Here is a 25973-nt window from a genome sequence, read left to right as displayed (position 1 = left end):
GACAGAGAGGTGGACGAAATATTCTATAGGCATTTAGGAGAAATTTCACGATCGCTTGCCCTTGTTCTTGTGGGAGACTTTAACTTCCCAGACATCTGCTGGAAATACAACACAGCAGAACGGGACCATTCCCGGAGATTCCTGGAATGCGTGGGAGACAACTTCCTGATGCAACTGGTGAGAGAACCGACCAGAGAAGGTGCCCTGCTGGATCTCCTCTTTGTGAACAGAGAAGGACTGGTGGATGATGTGGCGGTTGGAGGACAACTAGGACACAGCAATCATGAAATAAGAGTTCTCTATTCTTAGAGAGGCCAGGAGAGGGGGAAGCAGAACTGACATCCTGGACTTCAAAAGGGCTGACTTTGTCTTGTTTAGGCACCTGCTTGAAAGGATCCCTTGGGAGACGACCCTGAAGGGTATAGGGGTCCAGGAAGGCTGGGCACTCTTTAAGAAGGAAGTGTTAATGGCTCAGGAGCAGGCAGTCCCCAGGTGCTGTAAGAGAAGCCAGCGACAGAGAAGACCACCCTGGCTGAACAGGGAGCTTTGGTTGCAACTCAGGGAGAAAAGGAAAGTTCACAGCCTTTGGAAGAAGGGGCTAGCCACTCACAGTGATTACAAAGAGGCTGTGAGGCTATGCAGGGCAGAAATCAGGAGGTCCAAAGCCCAGCTGGAAATTACCCTGGCTTCAGCAATCAAGGATAACAAGAAATGTTTCTTTAAGTATGTCAACAGCAAAAGAAAGACCAGGGAGAGTCTCCATCCCCTGCTGGATGCGGGAGGAAACATGGTAATAAGTGATGAGGAAAAGGCTGAGGTCCTTAATGCCTTCTTTGCCTCAGTCTTTAATAACAAGACTAGTTGTATTGAGGGAATCCAGCCTCCTCAGCCAGAGGACAGAGACTGGGAGAACAACCCCCCCCGCAATCCAGGAGACAGTCAGTGATCTACTACATCTATAGACACACACAAGTCTGTGGGACCAGATGGGATACACCCGAGGGTGCTGAAGGAGCTGGCTGGGGTGCTCGCCAAGCCGCTTTCCATCATTTACCAGCAGTCCTGGCTGACCGGGGAGGTGCCAACAGATTGGAAACTGGCCAGTGTGACACCCATCTATAAGAAGGGTCAGAAGGATGATCCGGGAAATTACAGGCCTGTCAGCTTGACTTCGGTGCCTGGGAAGCTGATGGAGCAGCTCATCCTGAGTACCATCTTACAACACATGCGGGACAACCAGATGATCAGGCCCAGTCAGCATGGGTTTATGAAAGGCAGGTCCTGCTTGACAAACCTGATCTCCTTCTACGACAGGGCGACCTGCTTATTAGATGAGGGAAAGGCTGTGGTTGTAGTTTACCTTGACTTCAGTAAGGCCTTTGATACCGTTTCCCACAGCATTCTCCTGGCAAAACTGGCTGCTCGAGGCTTGGATGATCGCACGCTTTGCCGGGTAAAAAACTGGCTGGATGGCCGGGCCCAAAGAGTTGTGGTGAATGGAGTTAAATCCAGTTGGCGGCCAGTCACGAGTGGTGTCCCCCAGGGCTCGGTTTTAGGTATACTCCTGTTTAACATCTTTATTGATGACCTAGATGAGGGGATCGAGTGCACCCTCAGTAAGTTTGCAGACGACACCAAGTTGGGTGGGAGTGTTGATCTGCTCGAGGGTAGGGAGGCTCTGCAGAGAGACCTGGACAGGCTGGAGCCATGGGCTGAGGCCAACTGTATGAGTTTCAATAAGGCCAAATGCCGGGTGCTGCACTTGGGCCACAACAACCCCCAGCAGCGCTACAGGCTTGGGGAGGAGTGGCTGGAGAGCTGCCAGTCAGAGAGGGACCTGGGGGTGTTGATTGACAGCTGGCTGAACATGAGCCAGCAGTGTGCCCAGGTGGCCAAGAAGGCCAATGGTATCCTGGCTTGTATCAGAAATAGCATGGCCAGCAGGGACAGGGTAGTGATCTTACCCCTGTACTCGGCACTGGTGAGGCCGCACCTCGATGACTGTGTTCAGTTTTGGGCCCCTCACTACAAAAAGGACATTGAATTACTCGAACGTGTCCAGAGAAGGACAACGAAGCTGGTGAAGGGTCTGGAGCACATGTCGTACGAGGAGCGGCTGAGGGAACTGGGGTTGTTTAGTCTGGAGAAGAGGAGGCTGAGGGGAGACCTCATCGCCCTCTACAGCTACCTGAAAGGAGGTTGCAGAGAGCTGGGGATGAGTCTCTTTAACCAAGTAATAAGTGATAAGACAAGAGGTAATGGCCTCAAGTTGCGCCAGGGAAGGTTTAGACTGGATATTAGGAAGCATTTCTGTACAGAACGGGTTGTTAGGCATTGGACTGGGCTGCCCAGGGAGGTGGTGGAGTCCCCATCCCTGGAGGTGTTTAAGAGTAGGGTTGACATGGCGCTGGGGTATCTGGTGTAGTTGGAAACTGCCAATGCTACGTTAACGGTTGGACTAGATGATCTTCAAGGTCCTTTCCAACCTAGATGATTCTGTGATTCTGTGAAATTAAAGCATTTGGTAGAACTGGCAGCACAGAAAGCACATTTGTCAAGTATACTAGGTAAGCATATTAAGAAGGATGACTTCAAACTATGTATCCTAATCCTCAGTCTTTACCAATTGAGCACTTCAAGGTTGTTTATCAAAAGGAGTTGAATGAAGTAAGCTAGTTTAAAGAGCATTTGCTCTTGCAAGGCCATTTTTTAGGTCATGGTCTAAAAAGCCACACTGTAACCAGTGCACAGGAGTAATAAGCATAACAAAGCATACAGAAAAAGTGTAAAAATTCAAAGTGATTTACTTGCAAAATGTCTAAGAAAACAAAACTCCCATAGGTTTAATCTAAATATCCTTGTTCCTGATACACTTTCTTTTTATCTAGAACATGTAGCAATAAAAATATTTTGGATTCTTTTTAAAGTAATAGTCCCATTTATATTGTAAGTTATGTTGTATCATTATTTCAAATCTTTAATATTCTTAAATTGTATGCACATTTCCCACCCTGATATTGGTGGTTATGATACAGTTTTTGCACCATTCTTGTTTGTCAACATACATTCAAAAGTCTTATGTTATAAAATCCTTTAGTTAAAAAAAAAATTTAAAATCTAAGTTTCTCTCTAAAATACTCAAAGGAATAGATGATGCATAGTATATTTTTAAGGCCAGAGAAGAATGTCTCATCGTACCAAACCATTAGAGGAGAAACTGTTTTAGTGCATCAAAAAAAACCCCTTAAGCATAAAGTAGATAAACCACTGTGTAAATGAACTAACAAGGAAGCTTTACAGATAGATTTGATATTAGTGAATCAGAGGTAAATGTCAACCCAAACAGTAATACCATCAGTCAATGCTCATGATTGCAAAAAATGTTCCAGTTACAGCAAATCACTTCCTAGCTTCTATATATAAAAAAAGTTGTTTTGTAGGGAGAGACTTGGTCTCTGGAGTCCTAATTAAGAGCTGTTTTACTATAGAAAAGTCATGAAAAATAGTGCTACAGGTTCATGTAGGAACTAATCTCCATTTAAAATCAATAGTTTTGAGTTTAAACCAATTTAAAATGAATGAGGAAGCAAGAAAATGATTGTTAGCAAGCTGAAAAGCAAGACCCTACAATGCCATAAAACAGTAGGTATTTGTGCTATGAAGGATCCCAAGGACCTAAAATGCTATTTAAGGGCCCTGGGGATGGATCTTAATGTCTATTCTAGGCAAGAAAGCAGCTACCTTTGTTCGTCTAAATCTAGATAGACAAATGGATGCACCTTTCAAGTTAAGAAGAGAACATGGAAACACGTTCACTGAAGAACTGGCACAATGCTTTCCCATGTCCCACAGGGTTTCCCTAAGTGCAGGGCACAGGCAATGAGCAAGAGAAAAGAAAAATAAATATTTAAAGGAACAGAACAATTACGGTTGTCCACAGCTTTTCTTCAGGGACAGGATGGAAAACGAAGACAAAGGAAAATGAATGGATGTACAGACAAAACAGTTTTGTAGTGGTAAATTCAACTGTTATTTTCAGGAAATACGTGAATCTAAGCTGAAGTGAAACGTTGTCCAGTGGGTAACAGTGGTTGCTTTATTTTCAAGGTGAGATAAGAAGGTTCCTGTAGTATTCTAGAAGTCTTATAACAACTTCTATTAGTCCTTATTTAGCAATTGAGGCAGTCATCTCAAATCTTAAGCCTTTTTGTTATTTTTTAGGGGGTTAAATTGACAATAAAGGTTTTAGTCTGATACAGGGTTTTTATTTTGGATTTGTTTTGAAATCTTCATATTAGAGGGGACAAAGATCTGTCTCCAAATATTTTTCCACATACTTTCCTGGTTTTAACTTAATATTAGACGCATATTGTGCTTCAATGTCACTACAGTTACAAACAAAAATACTTCAGTACAAATAGAAGGTTTTTTCCTATTATTTCCAATAATAAAATTATTATTGGAAAACTTCCACTATTTAATATAGGCACACATTGTGAATGTTTGGGGCTTTCTGTAAGTGTCATTTATGTTCAGACAGTCAAATGTGTATTATCTATGTCAACATTTTCATGGAAGTTCAGCTGTGGCAGAGGAAACCCTTAAAGAAGCATGACTTGTGCCCCTACTAAAGCACTGTGCAGAAGAACTTGTAATTTTCATGACTTCCTAAAGTCATTACGAAATCTTCTAACCAGTACTGTATTCTGGCCAGTCTCAGTATTAAATCTCGGTCTGAAACAGGAGTTGGGTTGAACAACCTACAGCTACACTAGGATTGTTGCTCCCTACCTGCTTTGAAAGCAGAGGATTTAGACACAGCACAAGCTTCAAAACAATTGCTACTTTCTCACTATTACTATTAAACAAACTGGCCTTCCAGAGTGTTCATTCACTACAGCAAGACGTTTATCATTATCATGCTTACTTTCAGCCAAGCATATGCTGGTTTTCACTTTCTAGGTTAAGTCTTCATGCCAGACAGGCACACCAAGCCCCAGACATTACTTGCAAAGCTGCACAAAAAAATTAAATACAGACCAGAGGAAAGAATGTTCCTAATGGTTTTGTTACTGGAATGACAAAATTTTCCTATTCACATTTAAGTTTGCATATATCATTGATTGCCTATACTGGGATATAAGCAATTGAGAAGGAAAATAAGTGTTCAGTGAAAACTAAATATCCAAAAACATGAAAAAGAACAGCTTCCTGGATTTTTGCAGTGTTTCCTTATCAATACCTGTAAGAAGGACAACAAACCATCCAGTATGAAAAATGAGAAAGATGGAAGAAAATCACCATTGTTTGGTGTTCAATGAGGTACGACTTTTCTCAACAAGAATCTGCTTGCACATATGAAGTACAAATGATACTCCGACACAAGTGTAATTAAACATTATTCCAGGTCTTTAAAGGGAAATTCCAGGATAGATTTGAGAATACAGATTTCCACTCCTGATACATCATTTTTTAGAAGCGGTTGGGTTTCTCCTAAGGTGAGCAAAGCACTGAGAAAGCAGCATGTTGCTTTGGTGTCTTTTTCAGAAAAACAAGGTACAAGTGACACTTAAAGGACCTCGGAAAGCACAGAGGCACCTGGAGTGCCTTCTCCAAGTGTTGTGAAAGGAGATTTCCACTTCTCCCCCCCACAGGAGGGGAGGCTTTCTCTTTCTCACCCTCAGTATTTGCTCAAAACTGAAAGTTAAATAACTCATTTGTCACTGTATTTGCCTAACTAGATAGCATGCTGCAACATGCATTTTAAGTACACTGGACTGAAAGCATTCTGTATTTATATGTGTTCTCCTTCAACATTTCTTATAATCTTTTCACCTTTTACATATAACAAAGTATAACATAGTTACTTAAACATTTGCAGTACTCAAGGATACACAATATTAATTGCTCAATCCACCTGCATTGACACACTGGATTTAACTTGCCACATTGAATTACTGACCATTTTTCTAACTTTACCAAGTCAATCTGAGGCAGAGCCAGCTGCAGTTTAGCTGGCATATTTTTTAAACACCTGCTCCCTTAACTATTGTAGCATCACTAGCGTGAACGGAAGCACACACATTGTACTTTGCACATTTTGGTGCCTGACTACACAGTTCATAAATATTTCATTAACTCTTCCTCACTCTTGGGAAAAATGTCTGCATTTTATTGGAAACAATAGTTTTACTAGTATAGCATATACTGAATTGATTTGTTCTGTACCAAAGTTGCATTAATTTTTAAGAAAACCCACAAACATGGTATTTTTTAAATGTTCTTCTAATGCCAAGGAAGAGAACATGTATCAGTACAGACATGCTTAAATCAAATGCCACCATTGCCTTATTAACGCTCTTCAGTTTTTTCACTGGAAAAATATATATTTTTAAATGGAAGAAAGGCAATAAATATATCCAACAATCCCCTTCAAGTTGATAATACAAAGCATTTAACAGTAAAAGTTGAAGGCAATGTTAAACTAAAATTTCTATAATTTTCAAGTGTTTCATTGTCAGAAAACTGAGATGGTCATTTACAGCATGCTTTCAGCCTTTTTTCCCCATGAGACTATCACAACAGCTATACAGAACTTGTCACACCACATTACAGAACTGATTTTTACTATAAAGTAAGGATTATTTTGCAAAGAAATTAAAGAACATGAATATGGTAAACGGCATCAAGCATAAATAGCTTCAGCATTTTGTATAAAACTCAGAACACCACAACTTTCAAGACGACTACATGGAACTGTAACTTGCTGATTAAGTAAGATTAACTACTGAATGTTCTTGTAGCAACAGTGCTTAAGAAGCAATGCAACAGTTGTATTTTACGGTTTATGAACAAAAAGGAAGTATTGCTAAGTCTTCCTATGTCCCTGCTTTGATAGTAGGATGTGCCTCCTATCTCTATGATTTGTCCTTGCTTACCTTGTTAAGCCCCTGCTCTTCACTAAGAAGCAAGGAAACATAATTCAACTGATTCCAGATTACTTCCTGACAATTAATAATTAAGCACAGAGCTATCTTTAGTAAATTCAGTTACCCTAAAAAGTTTAGGAGAGTAAAAGAATAGAGACAAAAGACAACCCAACTGTGTAAGAGAAAGCTCACCACCTGACAAACTTGCAGAACAATAATTAAAATCCTAGTCCAAGTTGTAAATCAGAGTAACCTGAACTAGAGCCTCACACATTTTTAAGTTATTTCTGTTACAGTTAGGAACCACATTGATTTTATTTTCTTGTCTTATAATACATCTTACAGACAGAAAAACAATGCATATTACCTTTCATACTAAATCTTTATAAAAGCATTTATGCTTCAGACTTCAGCATTGTGATAAATACTGTGGATGTAAGATGATGTCAGATCGTTTTATTTCCCTGACAAGCATTCTGTAGATGAGAAAAGGAAAGATTTGTTCCGAAGATTACTTACCCATGAAGTTCAGATAGCTCTCTCCTCCAAGTGCATGAGTAATGAGACGAATCATTTTATGAAGCTGTATTCCACGATCAATAACTGGAGTAAGAGGTGAGAGCACACTCATGTTTGTATACATCTCTGCATCCATCAGTCGAAACGCCAATGTCTTATCACCAACAAGTGCCTATAACAATTCAAAAAAGTGTAGAAAACCCTTGGGTGTACTGGAAATGTTTCTAACTTTTTTTTTAAAGCAGGTGCTCTATATCATAAGGGAAGAACTTGGAAGATTGGCAAGGAGTTAAGAACATGGCTCAGTGTGCATGATATAGTCCCTGTTCACAAACAAAACACCCTGACACTGCTGCTGATCATCAGGTCACAGTGACCCTAGCTTCTGACTACTGCAACTTTGTATTGCGTGATGTGTAATCATGTGGGTGTGATATATATAATCTGCTGTCAAAAAGAGAAAGTATGTAAACTGAGGCAGGGACATCCCTGAGCTGAGTTTCGATTGGATGCCAGACACAACTGTGCATTTATATGCAATCAAGAATGTGATTGGTTTTCTGTGATTTCACATGAGAGAGAAAAATAAACTAGTAATTCCGTCTAAAAAGAGTGACAATTACTAACTTGCTAGTGCTTACTGCTACTTGAGAAGAGCCACACAAATGCCATATGTAACAAGGATTATTATAATATATTAGCATGCAGGTAGTTGAAAATGTTTTGGAACTTTTGTAGGTAAACAGCTAATTTTTGTTCAATTAGCCCAATACTTATTTTAAACTCTATGAAAACTCCCTACATTTCAGAGAGACACATGAGTTGTAAAGAAGTCTAGCTGAAAAGCACCATCATCCTTTAGTTTTCCAAATAACAACGTAACAGCATATATAGATGATTCCCTCAAGTAAGAAAACAATCTTTTAAAAAAAAAATCCTATGCAACTATGGCAAGACCAAAGACTGCAATTAATAACTGCAAGGAACAACTCTTTTCTGGACTCAGAATGTGGCACTTGTTACTGTCCCCTATTCTATCCATTAGAAAAGAAGGTAAGTGTTCCCTATTCATGTTTTCTATGCCAGCCATGATATGTTAAACTTACCCTTCCTGCTTCAACTATCGCTTTTCTACCCTGAAGAGTCTTAGTGTATTTAGGTTTCTTCTTATGAAAACCAATCCACACCTGCTATTATTCTTACCAACTCTCTCACAGCATTTTTTTCAGTTATGCTGCATATCCTTTGAGATACAGGACCAAATCTGCCTTCAACACTCAAGATGCACACAAATCACGAAAGCCTACAGTTGCATACTGATTTTGCTCTTTGTTCTCCATTCCATTCTACTAATTCCAGTACTATATCTGCTTTTTTGACAGCTATTAGCATTGAGTTGCTATTTTCATGCAATTCCTATAACCATGAGGCCCTGTACTCTGTCTGGTAATAGTCAGCTCATAGTCCATTATGACATATAAGGAAGTAGAATTGTTTCAGCCCCTCATGTGCATCACTTCAAGTGTCTTCAGACTGAATTTAATTATACTCCCATTTTGTTTCTCTATCTTATTTTTCAGATATCATCCTGGTGTACATCTGAAATTGTCTTTTCAAATTAAAAGTAAATAGATCTTCCTCCCAATTATGAGATTGTAAAACAAAAATACATGGTGATATGGAAGATAACTAAATTGATAAAATCCAGCATGAAATAAAAGAACAGCAATAGCATTGTTGTGTCATGCTTTAGGATGAAGAATCAGCTTTTATAAAAGCAAATAACCACAGAATAATATGCATTTCCAAGTAATACCTGTAGTTCTTTACCAGGATTGGGACTCTTCTCTCATGCCTTAAGTGAACACTGTGTAACAGTCTCTGGGATAAGAATGTAAATAGGTACACAAAATGAAGCTGATAAACTCAGAATTCTCTTTTTAAAACAAAACATAGGCCTTGTTTTGGACACCTCTGTTGACTTTTACTATAGAAGGTATAGGAAATAGAATATCAAACTTATGTAGAGGAAGAAGTTGAAGGTAGGTTATTTAAACCTTTTAAACTCTCAACCAATGTGTCTTCTGATTCTTCAGAAACAACCAATACAAAGACTGTGGGAGATGAGTGTTATCCAAACTCTTCACTACTACATTTTTCTGTATACAGAACCATTACAATTGCTGTGTTTTGAACAAAATTGTTAAAGAATATTTCATTTAGATCTCAAAAGAGGACGTTTGCAATCCTTTGGGAGAGGAAACATTTTCTTGAAGGTAATACAACAGTCATAAAACTGATTCAATGAACAAATATGCTAAATTGTGATGTTGTTTACGCTTATCATAAATTGTGCTTCAGCCTACTTTATGGAAGCCAGATTTTCAAAGGTATGGATTATATACCTTCCTATGTCCTATGACAGGAAGGCAAAACAAGAAGCTAGGACTCATTTCTTAAAAACAAAATAAAACTGAAAAATAACAACACTCACCCACTCCAAGCAGGATTCCTCTATTAAAAAGAAGGATCAAAACAAACACAAGAAAACCAAAAAACATGAGTAGTTCAGATCTACCTATGCCAGAAACTGTTGCCTATCCTTCTCAACTCTTGCCTCATTTTTAAAAACAAACCCCACCAAACCTCTAAACCTCATCTTTTACTTGCTTATATACAAATAAACAGATAAAATACCTGGTCATGACTTTCTGCATATGCAATGTATTTTTCTTCATACCGTCTGTTTGTTAATGTATGCACAATATTGCCCATATTCCAGTCTTCATCTTTCAGCTCCTTAATTATCTACAGAAATAAAGGAAAGATCATTGAAGTTATCGCTGCTTTAACTGAAAGCACATTACTACCTTGGCACAGAAATTTCCAATAGATTGTGAACTATATTATTTTGGTTCTCCTATTCCCAAGTTTTGAAGTGATATGCTTTCTCTGATAATCCAAAGAGATTTTTTCTTTTGAATTCCACTACATAAATATTATAACTAGAACACTTTGTTTCTCCTGTACTTCCACGTATAAGCATAGACGACGAGACTTGCCATCTATCATGTAAATTCTCTGATATAGCAGGCAATCTGATCTATCAGAGCTGCAAGAAAGCATTGCACCGAAAACTGGGAAGAAGTATGTGGGCACACACCTACCTACACATGATACTGAAAGAAGTCCTGTATTTCTAGCAACCCTGGCATATGGCAAGCTTTCAACTGTAGTTTAACCACTGGGCTGCATGGTAGAGAATGGATCACTGCAAGTTAGTGCTATGCTATTGCCGTGAAATAGACAATAACGTGAGAAGGTGCTTAGTGCAGGGACTTGCATGTTCCCCTGATCAGTGAATTCCTGGTCAGTTCCAAACCAGTTTCAGTGCCAAAGCTTTGTAATACAAAACAAGCTTTATTTTTTTGCCATGCTAGCGCTTGATTTTTAGCAATTTAAATTAAAACCACATCAATAGGAATCTTCTGCCTCATATGACACTATTTTCTCCCTCTTATAAATCTAGCTCAATTTCAGTTAGTCTGTTCTTTTTCCTATAGTACTTTATAGGCCTCCATTGATCACTATACCTTAAATACATATAAGTAAATATATAGACATAAAAATGAAAGTGATAAAAAGGCAGTAGCACTGAGATGGCTGGTATGATGCTGTAAAATTTAATGCTGTGATTGTAACTGGCCATGTACTCCCAAACAGCCTTTTTTTTTTCCACTCCACAAATTCTGGCTCTGAACACATTCAGGTCTGTATGCAGCATCATATTATGTACTACATTTATCTTTAATATGAACTTCCAAACTAGTACAGCCACTGTTATGACAAACGGCTTATCTTACCTCTACAGATCCCTCAGAATTAGTTCATGGAACCCTGGAGATCCTTCAGGTTTAAAACTCATTTTAGGAAGTTGCCTACAAAACTTGCTATTAACAGGTACATACTTAAAAGCTGGAGAGAAATGAGAGATAACAGCTGATAGACTCTGTTTCTAAACTTTTCCCTTCCGATAGTTTCAGCTTTATTTTTGCCTCAAGAGATGTTGTAACAAACTATGTGCATCACCTCTTTCTCAAACTCAAGGTCTTCTGCTGTGGTTGCTTATTTGCAGTTTCCTCAGCTAAAAGTTTCCGGCCTGCATCACCCTATGTTCTTGTACAATCAAAATATTCATAAATAACTGGAATCTGCTGGGAAACAGTCTAGACTATCATAGCTGAATTTACAGCCACCACCCCATCAGCATGCCAAGCATCTACCTGTTGTCTCACGGTAAGTACACACTTAAGCTGGAAGATTTTTTTGTCCAGGTAAAGAATGAACTTACTGCAGGATAGGTACATTTCCTTCCTGAAAGATTCAAATTAAAATAAGCAGACCACACCAGAGATTGCTAAATTAGATTATCCATTTTCTACACTCAAAATTCTATAGTCTGTTTTTTTTTTTTCTTTGCAATTTTTTCTCATTTTTTTCTTTGCATTTTGCCTACCTACCACTGTCCTAAAGTGTGGTAAGGAAGTTGAAGGTCTAACAGAAAAAAAAACCCTCATCACAACAAGGTGTTTCTTGTTCCTACAAAAATATGAACTCTTGCTGTATTCCCAGATCTAAGTTTCTCCAAAGTTTAATGATGCTGTCCCTGTTGGAAAAGCTGGCAAGTTTGTCTTCTGAATGAAGAGAGGTCTGAAACCTGTTTTTCAATTGGCCCCTCACTTCCTAGTTACAGAAGTGAAAGATGCTGAAGTTAATTTGCTTTTTATTTTAAGCTACTCACTATATTTACTGAAGCATTAATGCTCATATAAAACATTTATTGGTTTCAGATCATTATGATAGCCTGAGGGATTTGGATGCAATCTTCTATCTAACTGAAAAACATTCTCTAAAACAGCAGTAAAGCCTTTTGAGATCGTTTAGTGTTTTATTCCTTTTCTTGTGATTCTCCATATTAAGGAAAAGGTGGTTTAAATCCTTATTGTAGTCATCATATATTAGTATATTATTGTTCTTGAAGAGCATTTACAGATTTTTATTATTCTTTTTGTAACCCCACTGCTGGCGTTTGTATAATTCACTTAAATTTACTTTGGTTAAGCTTTCAGCTCTGTCTATGTTCAATGCTAATCACTATGCCAAATTTCAGGAGTGCTCGTTGCTTATTTTCAGGGTGGTGGGTTTTTTTATCTTTATATGCATATGGTTAACTTACTATCTACCTGTTCACATTCAATATAAACTACACATTCTACAGCTGTTGCGAGATACAGGTTATTTAAAAAAAAGTCTATTTGCATTGTATGAAGAAAACAAGCATCAGCTAGAATGAAAAGAATAGCCCCTTAACTTACTCATCATCTGAAAGCTACATGTTATCTGACAGCTCTCATTTTAGTCACTAATACCTGTGCTCAATCCTGTCAGAATTTGTTTTAGTAGAACATTAAGAGAGAGTAAAATTTGTCGTAAGATTCAGAAGTGTTACTGTACATAGAGAAACAACCACTTTGAAAAACAGAATGTATTTTTAAAAAAGTTCTCACCTGTATCCACTTATCTGGAATAGCCATAGCAAGTCGATAATCAAACCCTCCTCCTCCCTCTGCAACAGGACGACAAAGAGCTGGCATTCCAGAAACATCCTTAAATGAAAAAACGCAACATAATTTGCATAGCATTGCAATTACTAGTTCTGATTTTCTACCACACAGTAATACTTCCATACAAACAATCTGTAAACTACAAAGAGCTTCAGAGATTGTCCTGGGTAAAGGAGAAAAAAAAAAAGAAAATCAGTGTGATTACTACACCCAGATTTGCTGTTTGAATGCAAAAGTTAGAGGGAAAAGTATTATGACTTTTCTCATCAAATACTCTACTATGAAATATTTTAATAGAGTAGATATTTGAGAGGGAAGAGACCTCAGTAGATGCAGAATCTGAAATAATTAGCTCTCTTGAGCTCCAAGCAATCAATAAAAAGTAGAAAGTAGTCAAGAGACAAATTAAATCTTCATTTTGTTTCTTGATATTTTGCATAAAGGGTGGCCTAAAAATAAAAGGCCAGATATAAAGTATAGTAAGGAAGAAAAATACAATCTCTACTCTTTTCCTAAATGCACAAAACCAAAACTATTGATCCAGCTAGGCCTAGTAAAGTTACATGCTCTTACTGCACAATTTTCCAGTTTTGTATTGGAGGCTGATCATCCTCAAATTCGTAATTCAGAGTTCTTAAAATATTTGACCATTTTATTAGGCAATTATGTCACATAGCGTTCTTTTTCTAAAGTTAGCTTATCTATACAGAGAATGCAAGTCTCCAGTAATTGCAAAGTATCTATCAGTACTCAATTTTACTAACTCTTGTCAGTGAGAAGCCATTCCACCACAATGGTTATGGATTAACATATACCTTTTGCATCTAACACAAGAGAATTTATGGAATTAAATTCTGACTAGAACCTGGACTTCATTAGGAAGCTCATTCCAGTTTTCTGGATTCAATCCAGGTTTCAATTCAATTGCTGCATTAGACTGTTGGAAAATATAGTTGCACTTGAAGGTCTACATACATACACATACATGCATACATACACCCCACCCCCCATTCTGACATAAGTAAGGAGACCGACCACATCATTGTGAAGCTCATGGATGGCAAGCTGGGGGTGGAAGGCAGGGCTGTCATCCAGAGGGACCCTGACTGGCTGGAGGAATCGATCAACAAGCAAGCTCAGGAAGTTCAGCAAGAGCAATTGCCAAGTCCTGCCCCTGGGATGGACTAACCCCTGCCTCCACACAGGCTGGGGAGCAGCTCTGCTGGGAAGGCCCTGGGGCTCTGGGCTGGCAGCAAGCTCAGCCTGAGTCAGCAGCCTGCCCTGGCAGCAGAGGTGGCCACCAGCATCCTGGGCTGTATGAACAGCCAGTCATTAGATCACACAGATCAGCACAGATCACATCAGCAGTCATTGGATCACACAGAAAACTGCATCCACATTCCACTTGCTGTAAATACCAAATAATGAAGTGGAAATTTTTTCCAAACTTTTAGATGTTATAAGAGGAAGGTCAATAGCTCTCCTAAATCAGTCAGAAAGGATAAACACAGACTAATGCTCTCCCCGTTATGGAGGACAAGATGATCTGAAACAAAAGCCTTTTCCCTGTGATGCTATGATGCCTACCTGGACAAGATCAGAGTCTCAGATTTAAGTAGCTCCTATCTACTTTAGTCACAATTTTGAAAGCCAGATTTTTGGGAAGTTAAAGTCCAAATTTAATATTATTTTTATCTATTACCTGAACACTAAAAAAAAATTCACTGTTAGTTTGTTCAGTGTATTTTCCACCAAATATAAACAGTCAATGACTAAGCATTTGTTCAGACTTTAGTTTGAAATGAGTTGCATGTAAAAAAAGAAACCACAGCAGTAGGGGTTTTTTGCCTGCTTGTTTTTATATGTCAGGCATCATGTAATTTCACTTAACATTTTTTCTTCTCATTATACAAAACTTTAAGCACAGGCTTTATTTAGAAGGCCATAATGAAAAAGAAGTTATAGCCAGTAATACCTAAAACCTCAGAAATTACTAAGACAGTGACTATACAAATATTAAAAAGCTGTAAAAATTATCAGTTAAGTAATTAAGGAATATAGTATAATTAGTTATGGCTACATAAAAACCATTTTTTTCATGTGGCACTCATTCCATCATCATTACAGGCAAGCAGACATTCTTCATTGCCTTTTGCAATTTTCAATTATGTCAATAGTTTCTCTTTCCGAAATTCTCCTTTAACCATGCAGCACATTGATCAATTCCATCTTTGGTGTAGTGACCTCCCCAGACAGAAAAATGATGTATTGAAACAGAAGCAGTTTACAACTCAAGCAAGAGAAACTGAAGACACATCTTATTAAAAAAAAGAACTCTTAGGCCAGGTAATACAAGATGACTGAACTCAGAATTTCATTGGTAAGAATGCTTATAATCTTAGACTACCTAGAAAATAAACAATTTTCTCTTCAAATAAGCCTACAGCTCAATGAAACTAATCTCAAGTTTATTAGTAATTACTCACCAGATGCTGGTTTTGATAGCTTGTCATTAAGTTTTTAGCAGGGGTTGTAATATAAAACTTTACAAGAAGAAACTAAGTTAAGCAGTATTTTGCTTTTTAAAGATAAACAGGGAACTCTTAAGCAATACCAAGTTTTATTAGAAAGCTGTATAGTCCCTAACGATACCAGAAAAATGCAACTTTTTCTTTTAAATGAAAAGAATTATTTAAATATAACAGAAAAATCCTCAAGGTTTACATGATTTTTCTTTTTTAGATAAAAAGGAAACGTCAGTGAAAACGTATCTATTCATAGAACTTTAATGCTCGGGTGTGTAGTACTATTAAAAATTCCATGTGCCAACAATAATGTTTTTCAGTCAAAAAAGTTTAATTGATCTCCATCAACTCAAGTAATATAGTCTATTTGCTCCCTCAGAAACATGGAGAAACTTAATACTGAATTTAAATTAGCATACACATTCAAGATTCATAAATTTATCACATTTATTTTGAAGAGGAATTGTTGATTATGCCATTATAATTCAAAATATGCAAAACCACACTAGGGCTGTTAATCTTTAGTACCATGAATCACTAGTGACAAATGGCAATCATGCAAAAGCAATAAACTAATAAAACCAAATCTCATTACAAGTTCAAGGAGATGAAGGGAAAAAGAAAAAAAAATCTAAACATTAATTAATGATCCATTAATGCAGAGAAAATTCCCCAAGTGCATATTCCAGTTGTTTTCCCCCACAAGGCAAAGTCTATCCGCTAATTAGTATTTCTTAGCTCCTGTCATTCCTTGAGCATCCGAAGTGTGACTTGATAATTAACAGGAAATTCACATCCCAAAGCAAACTAATCAATATTAATGCCATTGAGGATGGCAAATTCTGGTCTTACCTCTGCTATGGTTATGCATTCTGGATGCAAGAACTTAATCATGTGGTTGGCCAGCATTAGATAACACAAAGCATCTTCATCCACATGTAGGCCAAAATATTCATTGTAATCTCCACTGAACCCAGTGCCTAGTAAGACAGGATGTTTTAAAAGCCACAGTTACTTTTTTTTTAAAAAAACCACAGATTTTGCAATATGTAATTTTATAAGCACAAAATTTATTCATAATTTCAGATCTATGCATACAGTAGCACAACAAGATAATAGCAAACCTGGAATTATTAGAGCACTTAGTGAACTTTTATAGCACTATTTCCACAGCAACAGAGCTGCAAGAGGACTGCACAGATTAGAGCTGATTAAATTACTTACCAATCCCATGATGGTGATACAACATAGACGTGACACCATCAAATCGGAAGCCATCAAAGCGATAGTCTTCGATCCACATTCTCAAATTTGACAGAAGGAATCTCAAAACTTCCCAGCTGAAATAACATGAGTATATTTTATGAGCTTTGGAAACCTTGGGATCAACTAGAGTTCGTTACACCACATTCCCCACTTGCATATACAGTACTTGTACAGGACATTTTACCTTTTTAATAACTTTTTCCCCATTTTTCATTAGCCTTTTTCTAACAAGTCTGTCTTCCTTAAGTCTTTGTCTTTTACTGCACATGATTTTAAGATTGCAGATAGGGGTTTAGGAAAAATTGTCAACTATCTATATAGACATCTAAATAGGTTAGTGTTTGAACACATATATTACATTTTAATACCCATACTTGCAACTGTACTTCTCCTTTGCCTCTCTAAAGATGTTTATACTCTGTGGGAAAAGGTCTTATAGAAATGAAAAGAAAATTATAATAGGTAAGATTTTGTCCCCAAAATTTTATGGATTTACAGTAATTTCTAGGCATAAGAAAAGCTGTTGTCCCCTGCCCCCCCCCCCCCCCCCCCATTATTTACAAATCACATATCACCAGTAGATTACCAAATCACTTAATGTGTTGCAAATTTACACATTTAAAGAGTAAAGCAACTTATGGAGGTTGAGATTTTTTGAAATTCAGAACAACGTGAATGGTGTATAACACACACACACACACAAACAAAGCACGGACATGAAATCAAAAATAGAAAAGCGGTTCCAAAGTGAGAAAGGATGTGGAGGTATTTGTGAACAAAATTTGTATTGAAGAATAAAAGAGTTTCAGGAACATTTTTCCTACTATTCATCACCTCCTCTCCCAGGACACTGGTCTCAATAGCTTCAAAGACCCCCCCACATCTTGTTTCTACCATTCACCCTTCATGCCACTACCCTCTCTGCCACCCTCAGCACAGGCTGCCTCAGGTGCATCTCCTGAAACCTATAGCTCTAAAGAGCTCACCTGTCTCAATCAGCCAACCACATGAAGCAGCAAAACTTTTTTTGCCCATGTCTTCAACACTTGTCAGTGTTATGATTTCTCTCTAATCAATTTACCAAGATAGCACAACTACAACCCCACCTACTCCTGAGTTTCTGTTCAGAGAAGAGTGCAAGCTACACAGCAGCATGCAGGGTCTCACCCACCACCCTCTGGTGGGAGAGACGGAAAGGGTACACCTAGCACAAAGGACAGCCAGAGTCACTGTTGTAACTTCCTTATGCACGTGGCATAAGGCAGTGAAGGAGACCCTTTCTACATTTCACTTTAACTGATGTCAGAGGCAGTAGACTCATGAGGCAATTATGACACAAGGAATAAATTCCATTTTGAAAAAACAAATGTGCCCACCTTCCTTCCTCCAAAAAACTTCCACGCATGAAGGGTGTTTTGAATCTGGAGCTAGTGGTATTATATGAAAAGATGGGGAGGCTGTGGACACACTATAAAGCTGGTAAAATCCTGACCACAAACAGACAATTCTTATTTACTTCAGTAAGATCATATTTCTCCTTTTCTTTGCATGTACTGCACACGCCTGTGCACGTAAAGACAGAAATATTACCAAATCAGAACGTCTAGATTTAGGAAATGCGAATCAGTGTATTGCCCCAGTTCAATACCTCTTCTGGGTATGCATTACATAACAAGATTTTTTGTTCCATCCCCGTGGTTCCCTTGCCTCAACCCAAATCATCCAATTCACAAGTAACACTATACTAGGAAGAACTCAGGAGCTTGTCTACAGAACGTTGTATACATTTGTTATTTTCCAGGTGAGATTAAGCACAATGAATGAACAAGAGAGGATTCTCTGATAGTCAAAGGAATAGAAAGGTATCAAAACTGAACTGGCAAGCTATCACATAAAAATACAACTTTGTGCAAATGCTTGCTGTATCTTTTTCTGACCCATCATCAAATTTGCAGAAAGCTTTTTGCTGCAAGCTAAACACTGTGAGCAAAGTCAAAGCAGTAGCTGTATTACAATAAAAATATTCTCTCACACAGAATTAAGATAATGCATGTACAAAGAGTAGATTAATTGCTACAAGCACCAGCCAGACAAAAGTTATTTCTCCTCATTACAGACTGCTTGAATTTATAACCTTAAATTTCTTAAAATGGTGAAGAGGATTTGTACATTTGAGAAAACATACACAGAAGGTCCCAAAACAGGTAACAAATGTAATTTTTTCCACCATTGTTGACACTGAAGATTGATCTTTGGAAAGAGATGGAGAACCACTATGAAAATAAATTGTAATGACTTTTACATGAAAAAATGACTACAGATAAGAACAAACAAGATGAATTTGTTGAACCAAAAGATTAGTTAGCAAATTGATGAGATCAAAAACCTGAGTAGGAGCAGCAGATGTTTTCCAACCATCTGATTGCACATGGGAGAGAAGATTGTAAATAAATAAATAAACATACATTAACTCTGATTCTACTCTAAACTTGGAAAAATTTAGTCTTAGGATAATTTCTAGGAAGGATGTCAAATACTAGCAAACATATTGACTTTTAGAGAGAACTACACAGCTCAAACACGAGCCAGAATAACAGGTTTTTTGAAACATGCAAATCACACAAACCATACAGAGGTTCATGATTTCATCCAAGTCAATTTGTTTATGGGAGCAGCAGCATTAGAAATAGAAGTTGACAGAAGTAACAAATAACTTTGCGGAATGCCAGAAGCCAAAATCATAGCATAATTGAAATACATCCACCAAAGAAGCCGTAATTCAGGAATATTTCTAAAAGAAGTACATTCTTGTAATTTTACAGACAGATATGGAAACAGGATAGCATTCATTAAGAATGTAATTTCTTTTGGGCAAAAGCTATACCTTAAATTATATCCTAACAGTCTCTCACATTTTTGCATACCATAAAATTGAGAAAGTTCTTTCATTGCATGCATGATCTAAGAGAGAAAAATATATGCTGTATTATCATTAAGGAACAGAATGATTTACACTGTAAGAAATTTAAATAATTCAGAATTCACTCAGACATCATTCAAAACACAGAAGGTCTTTGCAGAGAAGTCTTGCTGGTTTTTTCTCCCCCTTGGGGCCAACAGCTCACACATTAAAAACAGATTTCTCAGTTGAAGTAGTGAAGTGATCATATCTAGCTAGATGACCTGGTTTCACAAGGTGATGAGAAATCCAACAACTTTGCTATACTAGGTCAGCAGAAAACCTGTGAAATTGCTTACAAGTCACACTCATTATTTACTTTTTAATGATTCACCAGAATAATTCTAAATACCAATCCATGATGAACATGAAATATTTAGATGCAAGCTATAAACACATTTAAACCAGTTAACTTTGTCACTATGGACAAAAAATTAATACTGGCTGTACCAAACAGTTTGAAGCTGCAATTCTTGAACCATATTGATGTTGGCATTCAGGGACCACATTTATTATTATGTATTATAGAAAATGTATGGAACTGCTGACCTAATAAGAATCTAGACTTTTATGATGATTTACCTGTTTTCAATTCTTAGTGTTTAATTAACACATAGGATCACTGAATTGCTAAAATATTACTTTTCCCCAATTGTTTCAGCAGTTGACTGGCTTAAATTCCACCAATGGATTGCTAAACATAATAACAGAGAAACTGGCACTCAGTCTGATAATGCCAACTTTCAGTGAACCTGATCAAGTTTTCATAAAATAGTACATCCAGATTTGGTACAGAGATGTTCTTCCCCCCCGCCCCGCCGCCGCTAATCAGCATACACCAGTTTGCCTGTTATTTAGAGGCACTTAGATCAGAGTGATACAAAAGGGTAACAACTCTTATCCTATTTGGAAAACAACAACAACAACATCTCTGCATTTCAACCTCCTTCATTTACATAGGAAAGTAATTCCTTGCTGTCATTTAGGTAATATCGTTGCCAAGACTCCAAGCCATCTCTAGCCATAAGGGATTGAGAAACAGAAGCAGTGCAGCAGGTGCCCCCTTTTTAGCCAAAGCACAATCCTGATTTACACTGCCAGACTTCTTTTGATATCTGCACTCCTAATTATACCGACCACCATTCTATGGGAACATACACATCTCTATTATTCAACAGAACCTGACAACAGCCATTAACAGATCAAAAGAGCTTTTGCTTGGTGATCCAAGCCACATTATGCCTCCAAAATGAACTGTGCAGACAACAAACACAAGAGAGCTATCCTCCTGGGGCACACAATAACCTGTGAGCAGCAGGGGTCAGCAGCAACATCTCACTTTCCCTGTACGAATCCCAAGAAGAGGCAGAGCAGCAGTGAATTAACTTTTTTACCCACAGCAACAACCACAGAAGCACTGATGTAGAGTGGTATTTTTTCTAGACTTAGGATTTCTGAGAGTGCATTGCAGGACTGTGTCCTGTACAGCCAGAAAAGACACAAGCCAGTCTATTCCAGCAATTTTAAGCTTACTCACATTTCAAAGTTAATATTTGGACACAAAATAACTTTTAAGGGAAAAGCTTATTCCAAAAACAAGAAACACTAAGTATTAAGTAGTGGCACAAATATCAATAGGTGACAAGCTACAGGATACTAATGCTTTCAGTTTAATATACACTGAATTTTTAACAGTATTTTAAAATAAACAGAAGACAACTGACAAAAGTCCTGAGGACAGAGTCCTCTCTACACTCCAACTTCCAGTTGAAGGACAATTTAGCTGGTAAAAGTTTTCAGAATGGCTGCAACATTCTTGCAGTATTCCTGAACTATTCTTCACAGTGTCACAGTATTTTGGATATTATTAAAATAAATTAATATGACAAAATTGATTTTTTTAACATCCCCACCATAAGCAACCAACCCAAAAAGACAATCGGTGTGGTCATGATCCCTTTGGTCGAGCAGTTTAAGCCACTGCACTGTGAAGGTGATCTGGGGGTCACGAGAGGACTTACAGGTTAAATGCGCAAGTTGCAAGGTCTCTACTTCTTGTCCATCACAATCCTGTACATGGATGAGTCTTGAAATGAACACTTTCAACAGCAGTAGATCTTTACGCACACAAAGCTTGGGAAGATTTTACCCATACTGCATAGATTATAACTGCACTTTCTTGAGCAAGTTAATGGGAATAGTTCCCAATTCTCTCCCACTGCTACTAGCTCAATACTTCCTTAACAGGGAGCTCGGATCATTAAAGAAGATTTATCCGTATCTCTTTCAGCCATATCAATAATAAAGAGAACCACTTTTTTTACCCTGAAGCCTCTGACTTTAAAATAAATATTAGCTTTAGATTTATCTCCCTGAGCTTTATTCTCAAATTTATCAAATAATTTAATTACTACCCCACTGTCTGCTTCCCCACTTACTGCTTACAATCAATTGCTTATCACTTTACCTCTTGTTCTCTGCATTGTGAGGCTTTGTTTTAAAGAGAAATGGATCCATACCATGACCTTCGTTTCACTTGATCAGATTATGTTTGCTTTGCTACCTGTACAGAATTTTTAACACTGAAAGTAGAATTTGTACTCGGAGTTACAGAAAATATGTTGACAGTGCCAAACAAGACTTGTAAACTTTGATCTTTGGCCTGCAAAGCAGCTTTAGCTTTTAAAGGACATGTCAAATAAGAAAAGCATCAAATAACACAAGTAACAGTGCATTACAGGTACCCAAATTTTATCTTTCCTTAAGGTCCAGTATGACACCGAAAACATTTTTAAAAGTTTCAATCCCCAATTAGATAGCTTAGTCTAAAAATTTCATGGCCAACTCTCCTTATAGCTAACGAAAAGTCCTCACTCAGGATTGACATTGCAAGTTCTTGGGATCCAACCATGGAACAAACAAGAATGGACATGGGTCACTGAAAGCAGATGAAAGGTTTTGACAAGCTATAATTGCTATGCAATAAAAATTTTAAATTATTTGTCTGCTTCGGTTCCTGCATAAGTAGAGTACTGTGACATCAGTAGACCTATATTTAGGACACATGGAAGAATCTGAACTATAAGGAAGTACACTAATAAAGAAGAACACTACATGTCTGAAATCAGAGAAACAAGCAAAGCTGAGTACTAAAAGGCAGGCAATTGAAAGCATACCAAACCATAGCCTCAGGAGGTACAGGGACAGCATCCCTCTGAAGCAGCACTAGATTACCTGATTTGCCAAACATTAACCCATTGGTGTCTGTCCTAGAAAATCACCCTCCTACTGAACCTCAAAGAAGAGCAGAGGCCTGCACCAGAACACAGCAAGTGTTCTAAACTGGTCTGAAGTGCAGAGTGTACCCTGAGGCCAGAGGGGATGCAGCCCTTATTATGAAAGTCTGAAACACTAGATCAGTAATTACGATGGGGTCTCAAGTATGAATGACCTTGTGATTGTGAAAAACTACTAAAGTTTCCTGTATTCATAGCCAATACTGTGGCCCTTGGGAATGTTTTGCTACCTGAAGAGACAATGAAAAGGCTAACCAGCCCTCATGGACTTAAAGAAAAGACTGACAGGAAAACATTTTATTCCTAATTTATCTTGTCACAGTGAGGTGACAAAAGGTCACACAAAGTGGATCTGACCTGTTAACAGTCCCTCTCAGTCTGTTTCTGGTCAGGTATTTGAGTATCAATCCCAACATTAAGTCTAACAGATGTGAGAAGACCAGTGGTGGCAGCAAAACCCAGCACTTGTTCAGATCAATGTCTATGAAACCTTCAGACTTGTAGTGATTGGCATCACTAAGACAGACAGCAATTTCCACTGGGAACTACAGATCCCTCTGCACAGCACACAAAGGTCAGGGCTTTTGCTTTGCTTTTGTTTTCAACCAAAAGGTGCTTAATGCGAAGTAATGGTCACTGATATTAGTTTTCCCAGTAGGAACTGAACTTCTGATGAAGTGCTTAAGCAGATTTCCAGACTAGAGCAGTTGCCATTACACAGTTGATTCACAGAAGAGTGAAGTTTCCAAATGGCTTGAGATTAAGGTAAACAATCTCACAGCTTTCTAAGAAACAGGAAAATAGACAGGAGACAGTAGACTCGAACTTTACCAGATATGAGTTAGTCATGTTTTTAAGGAAGTCAAGATTCTATCTTTTCATATTGCAGGATGGTATTAGTCACCTTAAACATAACAGTTTTCAGGCATGTACTTCTCACAGCAACTAGATGCCTTTCACTCATAGCAAGAATCATATCAAATTAAGATGAAGGATGGATAGCTGTAGGAATGAAAGACCTTTCACCACAGCCACTTGCTCTCAGCTGTTTTGAGCATTTTTACAGAAGGATAGAGATCTTTGAAAAGGGCTGATAGGAAAAAATTGCTTTCTATATGTTTACAGGACATTATTCCATTAAGTTGGACTGTATAAGAGGTAAAAATGCTAAAAATAAAACCCCAGTAGATGACTAGTGCCTCACTGCCATGAGCAGTAAGAAATAAGCAGTTGAGACTCTCCATTATTTAGAAATCTGTGTTGGAGAAACACTGAAATCTTGCATTTGTAAGATTAAATGAATAGCAAACATGTAACCCGGGCACATCTAAATCCAGGAAGAAGGTTTTATTCTTAGCCACAGAAATTGAGCATTTATGCATGCCACCATAATTAGAAAGCCAATGATACTACATTGTTACAAGACTATATCAAGTACTTGTATTCAGTATAAAAGACTATACTGAAAGTATAGAAGTTTCCTGTAACAGTTAAAAATAATGAATACTTTTATCAATACTTGCTGCAGAAGACACCTTTGCTTAAAGTGTTAATATCCCATTCCCTAAATTAAAATGGAAAAGCTCAAGAGTATTTCAAAATTTCAAGGCCAGCCTTCAGGAAAACAGTCCTTAATTATTTAAGTAGTATTACAAAAAAGCCACGAGAAGTTGAAGTGAAAGAAGGATTACTTTCAAATTTGGAAGCATTTGTTCAGTGAAGATCTCAAGTCCTCTCGCAAACTAATTCATACCAGTTTCTATCATGCAACATAAAAGTTAATACTGGTAAATTAATTGCATACAGGATTGCATGATTATTTCTATACTGTCTTTTTCATGGGCAAAACTCCCATTCTGCAGAAGCCACTGACAAATATATATACATATTTACACTTTTTCTATTAAAACTGTAATAGCAGAACACTGGTTATTATATCATGTATTTTGTGACATTCAGTAATCAAGCTGTAACTTGATATTTCAAGAAATGAAAAGTGAATAAATATAAAATACTAAAATACTAAATACTAAGAAATAAAAATAACCAAAATAGTTTTCCTGGTTCAATTATAGTTAAAAACATTTTGTTTAACTACAGGTTTTCTTTTTTTCTTTTAAGAGTAAAAGAACAGCAGCTTTGAAGATGCAGAGAATTGTCCATTTTAGTTAAAATCTGAATTCTAGAGTGCTATACCATCAGGGTGACTGAACACATGCTAGGTAAACTGATGGATAGTCTAACATTTTGTTTAGGGGAAAAAAAAAAGTGATAGGGGGTAACTATTTCTCCTTCTTGCAGGACTTCTGAAAGTCACTGTAACTAAACCTAGGGACAGAGCACCGTGTGTCTTTGGCAGCTGGTTCCTCTCAAGCACTAGTGAATGAGTAAGAGCAGCCCCAGTCACACACAGTGCAAACTCCACTCCAAGCACTGAATGCTGATTGTCTGCCCATCTAATGTCAGACCAGAGAAGAAATACCTACCATGCACACAGACACATGCACGCACCAAGAATAAGTTACAGCTATCCCAAAACTCTTTAAGAAGCTTTGTACAGAAAAAGGCAAGTTTTCTTTGGCAAGTATCAGGATCTGGGCTCAACCCAGCAAAAAGCAAGATTCTGATGCATGGGTCAGGAAGTCATTTTCTCCTCTGAATTTCCCAATTTTCAAGTGCTTAGACATTTGATCAATGTTTTGGCAAGATCCATCATTTTAATTTAGCAGGTTTATTCTGCATTAACTATCTCTATTGTATTTTGCCAATGAATTAAACATGTTTATGAATATATTCACATGACTCTACTGAAGTGCCATTTGCACAAAGAGACAAATTTTCTCCTCAAATGAACT

General features: G+C 37.6%; 1 protein-coding gene across 3 annotated transcripts in view; it reads right to left on the bottom strand.

Annotated features, from left to right (window-relative positions):
* Nucleotides 1-25973, bottom strand: part of GBE1 (1,4-alpha-glucan branching enzyme 1) — a 171367-nt gene that overhangs the window by 56882 nt on the left and 88512 nt on the right. For all 3 annotated transcript variants that reach the window (XM_074813398.1, XM_074813408.1, XM_074813414.1), the window contains exons 8-12: nt 16822-16937; nt 16450-16577; nt 13016-13114; nt 10146-10256; nt 7449-7620 (exon numbers count right to left, since the gene is read on the bottom strand). In XM_074813398.1, coding sequence (XP_074669499.1) covers nt 7449-7620; nt 10146-10256; nt 13016-13114; nt 16450-16577; nt 16822-16937 — 626 coding nt within the window. The remainder of the gene's footprint in view (nt 1-7448; nt 7621-10145; nt 10257-13015; nt 13115-16449; nt 16578-16821; nt 16938-25973) is intronic.

Source organism: Strix aluco, chromosome 2, assembly GCF_031877795.1.
Source record: "Strix aluco isolate bStrAlu1 chromosome 2, bStrAlu1.hap1, whole genome shotgun sequence".
NCBI lineage: Eukaryota > Metazoa > Chordata > Aves > Strigiformes > Strigidae > Strix > Strix aluco.
The sequence above is the reverse complement of the archived record's forward strand: the minus strand, read 5'-3'. Positions and strand labels throughout refer to the sequence as shown.